General features: G+C 44.4%; 2 protein-coding genes across 19 annotated transcripts in view; both read right to left on the minus strand.

The window, feature by feature from the left end:
- Window positions 1-10,454: 10,454 nt before the first annotated feature.
- HAX1 (HCLS1 associated protein X-1) lies at window positions 10,455-13,419 on the minus strand. Its single transcript, XM_059675674.1, has 7 exons — window positions 13,260-13,419; window positions 12,502-12,761; window positions 12,133-12,320; window positions 11,336-11,387; window positions 11,086-11,192; window positions 10,869-10,959; window positions 10,455-10,722 (listed from the first exon to the last, which is right to left on the minus strand). Exons 1-7 carry the CDS (start codon window positions 13,310-13,312, stop codon window positions 10,631-10,633), a joined length of 843 nt encoding a protein of 280 aa, XP_059531657.1. The 5' UTR covers window positions 13,313-13,419; the 3' UTR covers window positions 10,455-10,630.
- Window positions 13,420-14,576: 1,157 nt separating this feature from the next.
- The window catches only part of UBAP2L (ubiquitin associated protein 2 like), a 44,943-nt gene continuing 40,788 nt past the window's right edge, over window positions 14,577-18,731 (minus strand). For 6 of the 18 annotated variants that reach the window (XM_059675653.1, XM_059675652.1, XM_059675662.1 and 3 more), the window contains 4 exons: window positions 17,749-17,816; window positions 16,627-16,824; window positions 16,159-16,209; window positions 14,658-15,292 (listed from right to left, as the gene is read on the minus strand). In XM_059675653.1, coding sequence (XP_059531636.1) covers window positions 15,197-15,292; window positions 16,159-16,209; window positions 16,627-16,824; window positions 17,749-17,816 — 413 coding nt within the window. In that variant the 3' untranslated portion in view covers window positions 14,658-15,196. Of the gene's footprint in view, window positions 14,631-14,657; window positions 15,293-16,158; window positions 16,210-16,626; window positions 16,825-17,748; window positions 17,817-18,731 lie in introns of those variants that run through there. The other 12 variants (XM_059675666.1, XM_059675660.1, XM_059675664.1 and 9 more) reach the window with 5 other exon arrangements.

The raw sequence follows: 18,731 nt of genomic DNA on the forward strand, positions 1-18,731 counted from the left end.
TCCTGCATGGGCCCTGACCAGGGCCCAGCCCAGGAGGAGCCTGTAACTCAGGCATATGCCCTTGGTGGGAACGGAACCGGGATCATTAGTAAGTCTGCCTTCAGAGTACAGGATATGCACTCCACACCCAGGTATTTCCCAGGCGATAGGGCACCTGTCTACCGTGCTGCTCAGACAACTGGGCAGCCCAGAGACTAGCAGAGATGATCCTAAGTCTTGGCTCAGAATATATCTGTCTCTGTAGGCGGGGAGCCAGTCCACAGTACCTCGAGATACCCCTTTTGGGATGCGTATTTGCCAACTGGGAGAAACTTGACCCTGAGTCCCTCAACACAGCCTGGCCCCACGATAAAGTGAGCAATGGAGAGGTTTGGCCACCTAATGGCACCATTGAGTTTAATTCTATCCTGCAGCTAGACCTGTTTCTGCTGTTCCCAAGGGAAGTGGATAGAGAATGAAGCCTCCTGAGATCGATGTGCCTTTTCCATACAGCCAAGCCTTTATGGCTTTCAAAAAGGACCCTCATGCCTTAAGCTGGTTTGGCTCAGTGGATAGAGCGTCAGTCTGCAGACTGAAGGGTCCCAGGTTCGATTCCAGTCAGGGGCACATGCCTGGGTTGTGGGCTCGATCCCCAGTAAGGAATGTGCAGGAGGCAGCCAATCAATGATTCTCTCTCATCATTGATGTTTCTATCTCTCTCACCCTCTCTCTTCCTCTCTGAAATCAATAAAAATATATATATTTTTAAAAATGACCCTCAGCTATGTGGTAAACTAGATCTCTCTGTAATTGCTACAGAGCCTGAAAAAAAATATATACCCAAATGTAAAGAAACATTCCAAAAATGGATGAATGAATTTGTCAATCCTTTGCTAACATTTGTCAATCCTGGAAGTATTAAAAACTACTGTTTTGTCCTAGCTGGTTTGGCTCAATGGATAGAGTGCTGGTCTGCGGACTAAAGGGTTTTGGGTTCGGTTCGTTCTTGGGCACATGCTCGGGTTGCAGGCTCAATCCCCAGTAGGGGGCATGCAGGAGGCAGCCCATCAATGATTCTCTCTCATCATTGATGTTTATCCTTCTTGCTCTTCTCCCTTCCTCTATGAAATAAAAAAAATATATGTTTAAAAAAACACCCACTGTCCTTGTTTCACAAATAAAGTTTTTACAGGGCCAGAGGTGTGGCTCCAAAACATCAAAGCCCACTAAGTCCTTTTACATTCCCCAAATCTCCAGTATTCAACTCAAAAGGCTTATAGATGGTTGACTTTATGAAACCCAGTTCCTTCTAAGCAGAATTTACATTTCTTTCCCAGTATCTTTGAGAGGCAAGCACCTGGTCTTCTTCAAGAACTCTTATCTGAGCCATTTCTTAAAAGGCAAGTAGCAGGGAGTTAGTCCTCGTTTGCAGATGCTTTATAAGACAATGCTCATGCCCTAAAGCAGGGGCGGAGAACATCCATATAAGGCCTGAGAAATCATTTGGTCTCGCCCTGCCAAGGCAATAGGGGTGAATTAATTAAATGTTTGACCAAATATAGCAGGCTAATTTTTAAGTTGATCATTTTGTATGGCCTGCGAATGTTGTCAACATCTAAATGGCCCTTGGCAGAGGAAAGGTCCCCCACCCTGCAAGGATCTATTTCCATCTGTTTTCCTGGCAATAGGACCAAAAACAAGAATCAAATTCTAGCAAAGCTCCAAAGAGGATGTCTGACCCACTAAGAGAAGGAATATACGCTAAAGGCGTTTCAAGATCTGGCTAATATGTTTGTACCTGCATAATTTGGTAACATTATTCATGAAACTGGATACCTAGAGTGCTGGATCAAAGGAGGTGGGACATAAAGATAAATATGGAAAAAGTTAGTGATATAGGAGCACTCTCCTGTGACGTAGGATTTAAATTCTGGCAAGATCCCTGGAATATGAATACGGGGTGAATACACTCCTAGTGTTGTAACATACCCTGCGAATCACACAAGGACGCCTCAAGAAGTTGAATTAAGGAGTCACATTTATTGCAAATCCGGGACTACGAGGGGGGCATTTTGCTCTCTCAAATCTCATAGTGATGCCCTGACTGGTTTGGCTCAGTGGATAGAGTGTCGGCCTGCAGACTGAAAGGTCCCAGGTTCGATTCTGGTCAAGGGCATGTACCTTGGTTGCGGGCACATCCCCAGTAGGGGGTGTGCAGGAGGCAGCTGATCGATGTTTCTCTCTCATCGATGTTTCAAACTCTCTATCCCTCTCCCTTCCTCTCTGTAAAAAATCAATAAAATGTATTTTAAAAAATTAAAAAAAATCTCGTAGTGATTAAGTAGCCGCAACACCAGATTTATATAGGCAAAAATCACAAAGGTATCGATTACATCTTTGGGTTTGGAACGAGGAACCTGGTTTGCACAAAGCAGTTACAGAAGCGGAATTGAGCCGATTAGTTATCTACAAAGATTAATTATAGCTTTGGGTCTTCGGACCACTGAGTTGACAGAAACACATTAGAGCCCTCGGGTCTCGGGACCACTGAGTCAACGGAAACACATTATCTGTGGCCACTGAGGCAATTTAGGATAATTGTGCTGTCCTGGTTCCCAGGTACAGAAGGATGTGCTTTCCAAAACCAGTGAGATCACAATCAGTGGGACATTCAAACCACCACCATCGGTGTGTTCAATCGGCTGGGACAGCATACACAAGTTCAGAAAATCAAAGTAACGTTCCTATTGTTAAACACAGCAAGTAAGCACAGAAGCCAAACAGCAGGGTTCAAGGTAAACTACAGTTTCTACCCGAGATGACTGCCACCATCCTTCCCTAGGATGGCCCTAGTTTGGAGAAAAGGACGGCCCACACAAAGGAAGGTAAAAATGCCAGGACAAGTCATTTATGTTGATGACCATACTGAAAAGAGGGAGAATCCTCAGACCTTTTGAGGATTTTTGGACAAAGGATCTGAATTAACACTGATAGTTGACAACCCAAAGTTACCCCATTGTTACGGAAAGATCGAAGAACCAAGCAAAGCTTAGAGAGATGGAGTTACATTTATTACGCGCGGGCCCAGAGGAAAATGTCTCTCAAATTCTGGGTGAAATCACACATGAAGTTTCCCATATTTTATACGATTTTACGTTCTTTGTCTCCCAAATATGGAGTTATTCCGGTTCCCTTTGCAAGTTCTTAAAGGGCTCTATGTGCTGGGGCTTTGAGACCTCGACCAAAGGCTTGGCCTGACGCCAGCACTGATAACTTCGTCTGGGGAAGGTTTAATGGCCTCTCTGAAATGGGAGTACTCTTATTTTCCTTATTATTTAAGCCAGCAAGCATTTACAGAAGCCAGAAATAGCAGGGTTAAAATTTCAAACAGCAGTTTTTATATCAGATGGATGCTTCACCATGGTCCCTTGTTAGAGTAGGGCAGGGGTGGGCAAACTTTTTGACTCGAGGGCCACAATGGGTTCTTAAACTGGACCGGAGGGCCGGAACAAAAGCATGGATGGAGTGTTTGTGTGAACTAATATAAATTCAAAGTAAACATCATTACATACAAGGGTACGGTCTTTTTTTTTTTTTAGTTTTATTCATTTCAAACGGGCCGGATCCGGCCCGCGGGCCGTAGTTTGCCCAGGCTGGAGCAGGGGCATATAGGGCTCAGATAATAAATGGAGTCCCAGTTCAGGTCTGGTTCACCGAAACCATGGATCCACCCAGTAGTCACTTCCCCATGTATACATATATCATACAACTGAAATGGATATCCTTTGATGTTGCAGAACACTCAGTTTGGTTTCTGGACCCATGGAGTAAGTGATAAAGGCCAAGTGGAGGCCTGAAACTGCTCCACACCAAAATAATGAAAACTTAAAACGACCATATCCTAGGAAAAATGGAAGAGATTAGCACCACCCCCCAAGACTTACAGGAGAGCCCAGGCAGGCTTGATCTCCAGTGGGGGGCAAGCAAGAGGCAGCCAGCAAGAGGCAGCCAATCAATGATTCTCTCTCATCATTGATGTTTCTATCTCTATCTCCGTCTCCCTTCCTCTCTGAAGTCAATTAAAAAAAAAAAAAAAACTACAGGAGAAGTGGCCTCTTTTATACCAGCAGCTTGGCTCCTACAAAAACTGAATAGATCATGGCAGGGGGCAGTGGTTTACCGTAAAATTAACCAAAGAGTAAATCCAGCCCTAGCAGGTTTGGCTCAGTGGATAGAGTGTTAGCCAGCAGAATGAATGACCCTGGGTTCAATTCCAGTCATGAGCACATACCTCAGTTGCAGGCTCGATGCCCGTGGATGTTTTTCTCTGTCTCTCCCCCTCCCTTCCACTCTCTCTAAAAATCAATGGAAAAGTATCCTCTGGTGAGGATTTAAAAAGAGAGAGAGAGAGAGAATACAACTCTGACCAATTTACTAGCTGACAGTAAAGGCTGTCAACTTTTAAGTGGGACCAAAAGTAAAAAAAAGTCTCTGCAGCCATATGGTCTCCACAGACCTTATGAGACTAAGATATCTGTGGAAGGAAAAGATGGTTTGGCAAGCTCTCATAGGAGAATCATAATGTAGACCCCTACAGCTCTGGAGCAAAGCCATGCGAGCTGCAGCAGAGAAATACATACCATTGGAAAAGCAATTCTTGGAGTGCGACTGGGTTCCAATAAAGACAGAGCAATTGACTACTGTTCATCAAATGACCAAATAGCTAGAATTGCCCATCACAAACTGAACCTTGTCAGATCCTCCATGTCAATAGGAAGGCCGGGCCCAGAAAGAACACATTTTCATACGGAAGTGGCATCTTTGGGATCTGGCATAAGCTGAGAGTCAGAGGCACAAGAAGCTGAAAAGCAAGTGGCCCAGATTCATATCATTCACATCTTACCCTGGCACCTCCTCCGCTGCTCACACCTATGACCCTTTTGGGGATTGTTTTAGTCCACTCAGGTAGCTATAACAAAAATACCATAGCCTTATAAAAACAGAAACTGATCTCTCATCGTGCTGTAGGTTGGGAAGTCCAAGATCAAGGGGCCAGCAGAATTAGTGGCTGGTGAAGGCTCACTTCCCGGTTCATAGACAGTCATCTTCTTGCTGTGTCCTCACATGGCAGAGGAGGCGAGAGAGCGCTCTTGGGTCTCTGTTATCAGGGAACTAATCTGATTCACCTCCCAAAGACCCTACCTCAAAATACCATCACATTGGAGATTAAGTTTCAACATATGAATTTTTGGGGCAGGACACATTCGGTCTATAGCAAGGATCCCTTGTGAGGGGGGAATCAGAGAAGGAAAAAGTTTAAGCTTGGTATGTAGATAAAAGCCAAATATTACTGCCACATTGCAACCCCAGTGGTGAGGGGAAGTTCTCCCAGTGAAGAGATCTGGACGGTACATCTGGTCATCCACTTGGTGTGGAAAGAGAAAGTCCGTAACAGGTAATGTATGTCGACCTGGGAATTAATGACATTAATCTAGGCTAGAAATCAAATAGCCTCCACTTATCTTCACTTAGTGAAGATCGAGGACAAGAAGATCTGAGGATGAGATGTCAATGGACCTATAGGAGTAGTCTTTAAAAAAATATTAAATCTTTACTATTGAAAATATTACTTATGTCCTCCATTCCCGTCCCCCCCACCCCCGCATTGACTCCTTCTAGCCCACTCCTACCCCCTGCCCCAGGCCTTCACCACCCTATTGTCTGTGTCCATGGGTTATGCATATATATGGTTGATCTCTTCCCATCCCCCTTCCCTCTGAGATCCCACACAGGAGTAGTCTTGAAGTATGAAGATCTTTGTATCACAGGTTAATGCCCACTAGAAAGCAACCATCAGACGAGGCACTAAACAACCACTGGCAGGATGAGTCAGCCACTGTCATCAGCTGCCCAGCTTTTTTTTTTTTTAAATATATTTTATTGATTTTTCACAGAGAGGAAGGGAGAGAGATAGAGAGAGTTAGAAACATCGATGAGAGAGAAACATCGATCAGCTGCCTCTCGCACATCCCCCACCGGGGATGTGACCGCAACCCAGGTACATGCCCTTGACCGGAATCGAACCCGGGACCTCTCAGTCCGCAGGCCGACGCTCTATCCACTGAGCCAAATCGGTTTCAGCAGCTGCCCAGTTTTAAACAATGGATACACTGAACGAGTTAACTAGTGGTAGGGATAGAGGAAACTGCTTGTCAATTTCGACAAAAAAATTTACTAGGATTTTGATAGAAATTGCATTAAATCTATAAATTTGGGCAGAATTGCTATCTTAACAATATTAAGAGTTCCATATCTCTTTTATTTAGATCTTCTTTAATTATCTCAGCAATTTTTATAGTTTTCAATGTTCAGCTCTTGCACTTTTTCAAAATTATTTTATTATTATGCTAATATGAATGAAACTGTTCCTTCAATTTCATATTCAGATTGTTGCCTATAAAAATGCAAATTTTTAAATTTATCTTATATCCTGACATCTTGCTATACTCAGTTATTACTGCTAGTAATTTTTTTAAAGTATTTTTTATGTTTTTATTGATTTCAGAGAGAGGAAGGGAGAGGGAGAGATAAACAGAAACATCAGTGATGAGAGTGAATCATGGATTGGCTGCCGCCTGCACATTCCCTACTGGGGATCAAGCCTGTACCTGAACCATGGTTTATAGGTCAATGCTCAACCACTGAGCCACACCAGTCAGGCGCGACTAGTAATTTTCTTGTTGATTCCTTATATATTTTTTCTACACATAAGCTCATGGTACCTATAAATACAGTTCTACTTCTTCCTTTCTATACCATGTCTTTCTCTAGCTAGAAACTTCAGTACAATGTTGAATAGCAGTGGTAAGAGCAGATATCTTGTATTTCTAATCTTAGTTGGAAAAGCACCATTAAATATAATGTTTAGTAGAGTAGAACCTCGGTTCTTGAAGTTAATTCATTCTGGAAGGTTGTTTGAAAACCAAATCATTTTTTTCCCATTAGAAATAATATAAATTGAATTAATCGGTTCCAGAACCCCAATTATCCCATTTTAATTTCTTATATATAGTACATGTCTAATCTGCTATTTAATCTATAAACACATTAAAAACAAAAGGACATGACATGTAAATGAAAATTTAACAAAAAGGAAATGTACAGTAGAAAAATAAAAAATTAATAAGCAGCCCTGACTGGTTTGGCTCAGTGGATAGAGCATCAGCCTTTGGACTGAAGGGTCCCAGGTTCGATTCCCGTCAAGGGCATGTGCCTTGGTTGCGGGCACATCCCCAGGAGGAGGTGTGCAGGAGGCAGCTGATCGATGTTTCTCTCCCACTGATGTTTCTAACTCTCTATCCCTCTCCCTTCCTCTCTGTAAAAAATCAATAAAATATATTTAAAAAAAATTAATAAGCAGCAACAAAAGCAAAAAACCCAAAAATATTCACAGCACAATTTCTTGAGATGTTAACAACCTGGATTTAGCAGTAAACTGACTCATACTTGATAATCCTCTCCTTTGTTTCTTGAGAAATGTCATTGATCATATCAGCATGAAAAGGGTTGTCAGGTTGAGAAGTGAATTGTTTAAAATGGGAGATGTTTGAGAACTGAGGTTTTATTGTACAGGTTTTTGCTAATACCCTTTTAATGTCTAAAAGTATCTTTTATCCCCCCACATTTAATCATAGTTCACTTGAGTATAAAATTCTAGAATAGAAATAATTTTACTTTAGTATTTACAAAAGCAATGCTCCATTATCTTTATTTCCTAATTTTTTTTTTTTTTGAGAGAGAGGGAGAGGGAGAGAAAAACATCTATGTGAGAGTAAAACATTGATTGACTGCTTTCTACATGCCCCTTACCAAGGATCAGAACTGTAACCCAGGCATGTGTCTTGACTGGGAATCAAACTGGCAACCTTTCAGTGCACTGGACAATGCCCAACAGAGCCACACCAGCCAGGTCCTGTCTATCTTTTATAGCCTTCTGTTCTGGTTTTAGGGATATATCATCTCATATTCCTAAGGACATTAAAGATTGTGTTCTTGCTAAATTTTCATCTTTCTGTATAGTCTGTTTCTCCCAAGTTGCTTCTTCTGTTTGTATGAATCTCCATCCTTCATGCTGGAGACTGTCCACAGATGTCTGGCAATCTCTGGCTCCATTTGTGCCTTCGGTGGTACTCTAACAGGCTGATCAAAAATATCAATCGTAGCCTTGGCCAGTGTGTTCAGTGGTTAGAACGTCAGCCCACACACAGAAGGGTCACAGGTTTGATCCCCAGCTCCAGTCAGGTGCTTGCAGGAGGCAACCAATCAATGTTTCTCCCTTACCCCCTCCCTCTCTCTAAAAGCAATGGAAAAATATCCTCCGGTGAGGATTAACAACAGCAACAATAAAAATCCACTACATTCTTACATACTAGAAGAGTTCAGAGAATTTTTTTTAAAGGTGGGAAGCCCTTTTTCTACTAAAAACAACTACAGTATTTAAGTGTGATATGGCTCATTGGACGCATGGCTCAGTTGGTTAGAGTTTCATCTTGTCTTGGTCAGGGCACATACAAGAATCAACGAAATGGCCCTAGCCAGTTTTCTCAGTGTTTAGAGCATTGGCTCCGGACTGAAGGGTCAAGGGTTCAATTCCGGTCAAGGGCCAATCAATGTTTCTCTCTCTCTCCATCTCCCCTTCCCTTCCTTCCATTCTCTAAAAATCAATGGAAAATATATCTTCAGGTGAGGATTAATAACAACAAAAAAGTGTGATATAGACACAAAGGTGGACTACTAGATTAATAAAATAGAGTCCAGCCAGTGTGGCTCAATGGGTGAGTGTGGATCTATGGACCAGGAGGTCACAGTTAGAGTCCCAGGGCACATGGCTGGGTTGCGGGCTCAATTCAAAGTAGGGGGCGTGCAGGAGGCAGTGATCAATGGTTCTCTCTCATCAATGATGTTTCTATCTCTCTCTCCCGTCCTCTCTGAAATCAATTAAGTGTGTGTATGTATATATGTATGTATACACACACACACACACACACACACACACACACACACTAGAGGCCTGGTACACGAAATTCATGCATGGGTAGGGTCCCCTAGGCCTGGCCAGCAATCAGGGCTGATCAGGGCCTTCCTTAGTTCCTTGCTGCCCCCTGGTGGTCAGCACATGTCATAGTGAGCAATTGGTCTCCCAGTTGAACTCCCAAGGGGACACTTTGCATATTAGCCTTTTATATATATAGGCATTATATATACATATACATATACATATACATATAAATATACATATATATAGAGAGAGAGAGAGAGAAAGAGAGAGAAAAATAGACCAGCACAGGGATATATATGTTATCTGTATGTGTATTTGTAATATTTGTACATATATATGACTATGTATGTTTTCAAATGGAAATAAAATTGGTCTCCTGATTCATACCATATAGGAAGATAAATTCCAGGTGGATTTATAAACCTAAATGTAGCCCTAACCGGTTTGACTGAGGGGACAGAGCGTTTGCCTGCGGACTGAAGGGTCCTGGGTTCGATTTTGGTCAAGGGCACATGCCCAGGTTGTAGGCTTGATCCCCAATAGGGGGCGTGCAGGAGGCAGCCGATCGATGACTCTCTCTCATCATTGATGTTTCTATCTCTTTCTCCCTCTCCCTTCCTCTCTGAAATCAATAAAGATATATTTAATAATAAATAAATACCTAAATGTAAAAGGCCAAACTATAGAACCCATAGAGGATAATAAAGGGGAGTATCCTTTTAAGCTTGGGTTAAGAGAGATTTCTAAAAATATAAATAATAACCATAAGTGAAAAGATAAATTTGGCTACAACAAATCAAAAGATAAAAGAATGAAAAGACTAAATTCCATTACTATATTTCCTCTCCTCTGTTCTTGAGATAGATTATATATATATATATCCTCTTTAGAAAAATCCTTTTATTTTCGTTTTAGTGGGATTTCCTGAGGAAAGAGGTAAATAAATCTGGAAGATCTGCTCTTCAAAGCCATGGTGCTAAAAACTTTTTTACTGAGAAAAAGATCCATAATGTTGTGCTAAATTACAGCTTATCTAACATATATAAAAAAATAAAAGCATACCAGTAAAGGAAGAAATATTTGCCCATGTAGTTCCTTAAATTATCCCATGAGCTATCCAATCACAGTTATCCCACACCAAGGAAGCAGTTACCCCTACAATTCCAAGCACTCTTGCTTTTTTTTAGAATCTGATGCATCCGTGTCTGGAAATGCTCTTGGGATTATCTCTACATATCCTATCTCCTCCAAGGGGAAAATTATTTTCTACTGGTACTGATCTTTACTTATCAAATCGGGTTTTAGAAGTAGAACAAAATATTAAGAAACAAGGAGACGGTTTTGGGCCATGATAATTTAGGAAACCCTGGATGGTGCTAGAAAGTGGAACAACCTTAACAAAACCAAGACCAAGAAATTAGCATAAATAAGGGTTTTATTGGTCAGTTTGCATGAATGACATACTGACATGCCCCCAATTCACTGTTCCACACACCAAGACCCTGAGGTGACAGGAGGAGAAGCTAAGCCCATTGATGGTGAGAAAAGGGTGGGAGGTGGGAAGAACATGAAGGCCTCTGAGGGTTAACAAGGCTACTGGGATCGAGACCGGGACCAACGACCTAGGAATAAATCCAGGATGGAAAAGGCATCATCCAGGGCTGGAGCTGTTGGTGATTCTGGATCTAAGAAAGAAAGTGATACACATAGACACACTAAATGGCTAGGCAGAGGCAAAGGATGGGAATAATATTAAAAAGTAGAAGAGTAAGGGTTTTCCTTTTCCAAAGAATTAAAAGATGGATCCCTTTGATTCACACTCTTCACTTACCATCTTTAGGACTGCCATCTGCTTCTTGATGGATTACCGTGGTTTCTTTTCGGCCCTCACTGTCCACCACAGTCCGGCGCTCCTCTACTGTCTACAAGGAGAAGCCCCCACCATATCCTTAACATCACTAAAGGTGAGGTCCCTGGTTTCTTTACAAAGATCCCTCTGTCCAAAACATCCTTAACCACAGTTCCTTTTACCCTTCTCCCCAACTCACCCCATCTGGCCTAGTGATCTTGGTCACAGAGACACTCTTGAAATAGGATTTGGGCTGGGGCTGCAGAACTGGGCCAAGGCCCTCCTGGGAAACCTGGGAATCAAGATCTAGAAGGACAGAGAGAAGAAACAGGAAAGAAAGAGTCTAAGGGAAAGAAGGAACAAGTGTATCAGGAAGAAACTTTCGGGAGAGAGAACAGAGAGAACTTCTGAAGAACAACAGAGGGCTGGAGATGTCCTCTCAGACTCACCCTTGTCCTCTTTGGCTCTAGACTGGGGGGTCACAGGCCACACATCATCAAACTGCAGAAGCCAAAGGAGATGAAATGACATCTTTCAATCTGAAACTTGAGGAGTCACAGACCCCAAAATATTCCCAACTTCCAAAACCACCTCTCTCCAGGAGATGATCCCATTCACGATCGCTTTATTTACTAATTCTCTCTCTTCCCTAGCTGTTTTATGTATCCTTCTACCAAAAAAGCCTTTCTGCCCTGGCTGGTGTGGTTCAGTTGGTTGGAGTATCATCCCCTGCAATGAAGGGTTTTGGGTTCGATTTCCAGTCAGGTCACATACCCAGGTTGCAGGTTTGATCCCCCATCAGGATGTGTGCAGAGGCAACCTACCAGTATTGATGTTCCTCTCTCTTCCTCTCCACCTCTCTCTCTCAAATCAATAAAGACATATCCTTGGGTGAGGATCGAAAAAACAAAATAAATAAATAAATAAATGGGGATGGTAAATTAAAAAAAAGAAAAGAAAGAAAGCCTTAATGAACTGTTACTTTCCTGACCTCCCCCAATAATCCTGTCTTGTCCAAGAATCACACAGACCAGTGTTTCGTTTGTTTTTTTAAAAGAAAAAGCAGAAGTCCTATTTTCCCCCAGAGAAAATACTACAAGCAGCTTAATATAGGAAACAGATAAATACACTAAGTGGAGGGCCCAGTATTTCAACCCAAGTCTGTTAGATTCCAACAAGGATTTTATTTTTCGCACTCTATTAGGTGTCTCCCATAGGCTTTCATTTCCGGCTCAGATGTACTCACCCTATGAAAAGGTCTCTGGGAGCCCCAGTCTGGTGCTGGTTTTGGAGAGTCAGTTCTTGCATCACTCTCCAAGACCCCCCCAAAGATCCTGTGTTGGTGACTATCTGGATACTTAAGCATCGAGTCCCGAAGTGTCTGTCCCTCCTGCAATCTCTCACTAGGTGTCTCTGACTCAGGACCTGGAAGTTCTGCAGAAAGATGGCAAGTGTATGGATGCTGGGGGAGGGAAAGGGCTTGGGATCTCTTAATCCCCCTTGAAATCATCAGTCTTCTCATACTTCCCACCCACCAACTACTTTCGGCAGGCTCTTTATTTCACCCACCAACCCAGTAGAAACCATAGGTTCTCCCTCAGGGGCAGCCACACACCAGGAGGACGGGAAGGCAAGGTCCAGGCCCCCATCTCGCTGAAGATGTTATTAAAATCCCGTACTAGCTCATCAAAGCCGAAGTTGTCGTGGAAACGCATCCCTCCTCCAGGGGTGAAGCTGAAGCCGAAGCCAAATTCCTCAGGGGGTTGGGGACCCTCAAACCTCGAGCTCCCAGGGCCCCAGGTGGCTCCTCCTTCTTCTTCATCGTCATCCTCATCTTCATCTCGAGTCATCCCTCCAAAAAAGGGATCTCTGTGGCTGGGGTGGAGGCAGATTGGCCACCAAAATTTCAGCACTCACATACCCACTTTATAGCTTAAACCAGAAAATCAACTCATGGGTAGCAAAGTGGGACAAGAACAGGTGTCTGGGGAGCTGGTGTGAGGATTAGAAGACTGGCCATCGGGGTATTGTTTTTAATCAGGCAGTCCTCACCTCGCGACCCCTCCCAAACACCGCCCCTCCCTCCCCCCAAGGTCCTGCTCACTGGCTCACCGGCCTCCACCCGAAGGCCCACTGTCTTCCCCGCCCGGGCCCTGTCGCATCACCCCGGAGTGGAGACAGGCTTAAGCTGTTGCTTTTCCTCCTAACGACCGCCTTGGTTACTGTCGCGGGTGAGTGTTCAGTGTTGTGACTTCTGTTCTCTCCACAGGAGTTGGAGTGGAGACAGATGTTTTTCCAAATATACGGTGTCAGAGGTCAAGCTCCCCTCAGAAGACCCCCCCGCTCCCTTGTCCGACCCGGATCCATTCTCACCTCCGAGGTCCAGAAAAGCCGAAAAAGCCCCGAAAGAGGTCAAAGAGGCTCATTCCCGTATTGGGATTCGAACCTCCAAAGCCCACCTGAGGCCCATTCACACCGGGAGGAAAGCCGGGGCTACGCCGTCGGAAATTAAGCGAAGAGTCAGCTTACGCTGCCGGAAAGCAAACCTGCGATCGACACCCCGTCGTAAAACGGCCGTGAGCAGGACGCGGAGGGGGCGGGGCAGACGGGCCTCTCATATGCGAAAGGTTTTCATTTCGCAGCAACAGTTCGTTTTTTTTCTGGTCGTGGGCGTCCTGAATTTTCATCTTCCAACGATCACCTCTCTCCTAAGCCAATTCTCTCTCCTGTCGACCAACCCGGCCCAATACGGTATCGCGAGGGTTTAATGGTGCCGATAAAGCCGCCAGAGAGCAGCCCATCCGCACAAATGAACCGGTCCCGCGCCCGCCCTCACCGCCGGTCACCACCCCGGTTCAGTCCCCCATCCGACACCACCGGGCGCCTTCTTGGCTGGCCTCAGTGAAGTCTGAGTGGGATGGACAAAATATTTCATCAAGCTCCTTCAGTACCCAACTCCCCGGACCTAAGGGGAGTTAGACGTGGGGACACATGCACTTACTCTCTCCAGCTAAGGAGCTTAATCACCATAAAGGATCCTTTTAGTTTTTCTATGCAGGCTTTACAACCAGCAGAATAAAGGCTTTGTGAGAGACCAAGGGAAATCTAGTGGAGTCTCGAAGAGAAGAAATAATTTGGGGCTCTTAAGTATCCCCCCCTTTCCCTATCATTCATGGCTTTCAAAGCCTCTCCCTCCTGCACTCCTACCCCCATCTCATCCCTGGCCTTCCTCTAGACTCCTTTTTAGGGGTTTGGGTATAGCTATGGAGAATGAAACCACTCAAGCAGCAAGAACTACTTCTAGGAAAATTTGGCCCCAAACTTCAGTTTTTCCAGTACACAGTGCATGTTGCCCGACTTTGCAATTCACTTGCTTGGACTCAGCTAAATTATACTTTGACTTTACAAAGGCATTTCTTTCAGCTCCTTCTTAATCCTCTCCCTTTCCACCCAATATCCACTCTCCCACTCCCTTTACTGCCTGAAATGTGCCGTATATGTAGCAGTTTTTGAAGGAAATGAAGATTTGAGGTGGTTCTTTCCAGGCAACAGGCTGTGAAATTCTTAGGGGAGAAGGGAAGAGAATCCCCTCAAGGGCACAATACTAAATCATTAAGGTCAGAGTTGTTCTTAAAGGATGAAGATTTCATTTTATTCCACTGCCTTCGGGGCCTGCTAGAAGAGGCCCAGTTGGTACAGTAATACTTATTCACCAAGCTGGTCATCCGCGAGACTGAGGATGTCCTAGACGGAGCAAGAATGGGCAGAGGCTGAAGGTAGATGTTTTCTTTTTATATATACAAGACACATTAATCCATTAAATTTGAAGACACAGTACAAAAAAAAAAAAAAAAAACCACTTCAACTAATCCATCTGACAATGCTGTTCATATTCATGACGCCATTTTTTGTTGTTGTTTTGCTTCCTAATAATAAAGGAGGAGACATAGGGCTGTTGGGCTGATATATATTTGGGGGTTCCCCCCTCCCCACCTCACCCATACACCACCAGGGTGAACAGGAGGAAAAGGAAGGGCAGGGCCCACAGCAAAATTTCATAATCTTGAATGCAAGGGGGAAGGAGGAAAGGAAAGGGGGGGGGGGGGAGTGAAAATACAAATCCTATAATACATACAACAGAGTGGGGATGGTATGGGAATGAACAGACATGGAGCTGAGGCATGGGGTGGGCCACTGGGGGTGAGGGTGGGGCAGCGGAACCCCTCCACATTCCTCTCTTTGATGCTGTTTCCACAGTTGCCAGGCTGAGAAGCCCTCTCAGAAGATGGGACCAGGAAGAGGCCGGGGCCTCAGTTGGCCCCCCAGCTGTAGCTGTTGTAGGCAGACTTGTTGGTCTGGGGCTTCTGCGGGATGGAGCTGGTCTGGCTACGTTGCCCGCTGCCCGTCTGCAGGGAGTGGGAGGATGACGGGGAGGAAAAAGGTGTCTAGTTAGTGTGACACATTTGTGACATCTTCAGGTGGAGATTTGGAAATCATCTTGCTTTCCCATTCCCCTTGCTTAGAAACTATTCTGAAGCTTCTCAACCACAGAAAATTTGGTTTATATGGCTGCTAAAGCACCTCTGACCACAAAAACAAAACAAAAACAAAACACAAACAAAAAGCAGCAAAAATCCCCGCAAAAAACCCTTTAAACAGGGGAAAGATGAAAAGAGGGCAAGATACCTTCAGAGATTAGACAGTGAATCAGTTCTACTCATTTTCAATTGTACCGTCTCCTCCCCTCCTTCCCCTGCTCTGAGAAAAGGCAACTCTCTAGAGAGAATTATGGCCTCTTGAAGATGAGCGATCACAAGCGATTTCATTTTCATTAATCCCCAGGAAGGCCTCATTTGGAAAGCTGCCTTTGAGAGCAAAGAAGCCCTTATTCCAGCTCCCCAGGCACCTATGGTGGAGGAGAGGTCACTTGTACCATCCCATGGCTCCCCACCCCTGCCACATGTATCGTATCTGTGAGCCCATTACAGGTAAGGTGGAGAGACAGCCTCAAGGCCCAGGCTTCAGATGCTGCCCCAAGAATCCTTTCCATTGCAGTAACCAAGTGTTCCCAGAGGTGGGAAGGGCAGAAAGAAAGAGAGCATTGAGGAGGGGAGGACAAGAGAGGATGGGAGGCCAGAGAGCTCAGCAAGGTGTTCGTGTTTGTGTATCCCGATTTGTGATCGTGCAAACTTTTCTCAAATTCCCTAAGGCTGTGGAGGTGTAATGGGGACTGAAAAGGAGTGGGTTCAAGCATATCATTCAGTTTCATTACCTGCTCCTCCTGCTGGCGCTGGCAACAGAGAATCATCTGCAAATATGGTAGCTGAGGCAGAACCAGGATATATGGAAAATAAAGGGACAAACTTTGACAATAGAACTCCACCATTATTAGAAGGGAAAGCTATAATGTGAGGGACGGGGGAGGGCTGGGAGAGGGAAGAGGGAAGGTGTGACCCAGGTCTGATGGGATGAGGAAAACTGTGATATGGGAGGAGGTGGAGAAGAAAGGCACCAAGGAACTGGGCAGAATTAGGTTTCAGTCTGGCCCCTTCTCTGACATCTCCTTTGCCGGCCGCTCGTGTTATGTGCGCTTGTGTCTGTAATGTGCTGTGTGCCCATGGCTGGCGCTGGGGAGAATTGGGTGGAGGTGGTGGTGAGGAAGGGTAAGAAAAGGAAAGGGGAGGCAGTTTTAAGGGATAAGAAGGAAGAGGAAGAGAAAGGAGAAAGGGAGGGCTATTACCTGGCCATCCTGCTGTAGGTGATGGTGAAGGATCTGGGAGTGCGGCTGCTGATGGGGGGTCAGAATGTGCATAAAGGGGGCAGGTGGGTAGGCAGCAGCTGTGGCTGGATTGATGGGCCCCCCACTTCCTAGGGCTGAAGGCAAGTTGAAGGAGGCAGCAGGAGTACCGGAATGAAAACCTTGTTTCTCAAAGGATTGCTATGCAGGAGGATGGGAGGAGAGAGTAAAAGGGATCAGCAATGAATCCTGAGGATTTGAGCCCAAGCTCTCCCACCCTCAAAAAGCAGCATGGTGTCACAGAAGGAATGCTGCACCTGAAGTCAGATATTCACGTCTCAGTCTCAGCTCTGCACTTTAATGGCTGTGTGGCCCTGAGAAAATTACTCTCTCAGCTTGTTCTCATATATAAAACAGGGATGCTTAGTTGTTAAGGACCAAATGAGAAGCTGGATGTGAAAGCACTTTGTAAAATCTGTCATATACAAACAGTGAAATCTGCTGACTACTCCTTAGCACCCCTCTCTCTGGAGTTGGGCAGGAATAGGAACTCCACGGATTTTTTTCAAAAGAAATGCTGAGTTATCTTTAGTGTTAAAGGTCTTGACCATGAAGCACTCCACTATAACTCCTAATGCTTTATATCAAACTTTAAATTTATGGTGGTGGGAGAGAAAAAAAAAACCAAAAAAAAAATCTGTGGATAATGCAAATGCTTCACTTTAGTTATTGACATGGGCTTTGCCCACTCCTTTCCCACTCTTTATTATAGATATACTTAGAAAGAAGGGAATGGACTTACTTCCCTTCATTCCACATTCATTCTCTTTGAAAGTTATGAAAAGTTTGGGTGTGCGTAAGTTAAGGACACAATAAATCACATGACACATTACAATTTTCCAACCTTCCTATGACATTTCTCGTTTGTTCTCTCCCTCCCTGAAGACTAAATTTAAGCTTCCTTGAGAAACTCAAGTCTAAAGATGAATCATTTGCTAGTAGAATGGGTTTCCTGACACTTGCTCACAGGTGTTAGGGCTGTTCCTGCTCACTTCTATCAATGCAACTCCATCTTCTCTATGTCTGTCTCTCTTTTTCCACTTCCATCCAGAGTCAGGCACCTACCTGGGTTTTGGAGTACACAGAACCCGAGATATCTGGCACGCCCGTGTTACTGGAGGTGACTGAGACACCTGGGGGAGGAGGAAACAGAGGAGGATTAGCTCAGCTAGCTGCCTGATCCCTCCCCCTGGGAGGTGGTGAGTGACATGTGAAGTCTTTCTAGCTAGAGCACGGCAAGGGAATTTTGGTCTGTTTTTCCAACTTCAGGTCAGTCTTGAGGGATAAGAGCTCATGACACAAAGGCTAGCGAAGGGTTTTCTTGTCATTTCCAGGTGTGTACTGAGTATATTGTGAGAGTGAGGTGAGTGGGTTTTGGGGGGACAAGGGGAAATAGCCAAACTCACTAGTACATAGTTTTCAAAATACCTCGGTAGCAAAGCCCAACAGGAATGTATTACACTTATAATGTCCATTTCAAGTCAATCCACCCTAAATGCACTCAGTCCTGCTCCAGAAGACGGTACTCTGGCTCTTTTCCTGTTCATGAAGAGGCACTCCTGGGCTCAAAATCCATGCTTTCACAGCATAAGGTAAGTACGAGAGAAGCAGTTCAATTCCACCTCCAGAGTACTTTTATTCTCAGAGCTTCAGCTCACTCAGTCCAGCTTCTCCAGTCTTGGAGCTTCCAGGCTGTGTACTTACGAGCTGGCATAAAGATGAAGATCCATCTACGCATTTTAAGGGAAGGGGAATGAGGAAGGCCTATAGGAATAGGCTGTCTCCTGCAGTCTTGGTGGAACACAAAACCTAAATGCTACTCTAGTTTACAACTTTAGCTTCTCCATGAGATAAAGGCTTCAGTCCATACTCTAACAACTCACATGTTTCCTTTTGAAAAACTCTACCACCACTACAACTTAAAGGAAACCAAAGTAATACAAGTCCTCATTTTAATTTATACTCCTTCAACTGAAATACACATAGTCTATCTCCTGGGGCAAAAGGTTAAGGATATAGGAAAAAAGCCATCAGGTAAGCTAATCCAG

Source organism: Myotis daubentonii, chromosome 18, assembly GCF_963259705.1.
Source record: "Myotis daubentonii chromosome 18, mMyoDau2.1, whole genome shotgun sequence".
NCBI classification, from domain to species: domain Eukaryota; kingdom Metazoa; phylum Chordata; class Mammalia; order Chiroptera; family Vespertilionidae; genus Myotis; species Myotis daubentonii.

Bases quoted from the DNA above. Each gene is read 5' to 3' on its own strand.
- HAX1 (XM_059675674.1), bottom strand. From the start codon at position 13,312: ATGAGCCTCTTTGACCTCTTTCGGGGCTTTTTCGGCTTTTCTGGACCT. The intron at 12,321-12,501 runs GTGTGTGGCTGC...ATCTTTCTGCAG, and splicing joins CTTGCCTTCCCGTCCTCCTG to AACTTCCAGGTCCTGAGTCA. The intron at 10,960-11,085 runs GTGAGTTGGGGA...TTCTCCTTGTAG, and splicing joins AGATCACTAGGCCAGATGGG to ACAGTAGAGGAGCGCCGGAC.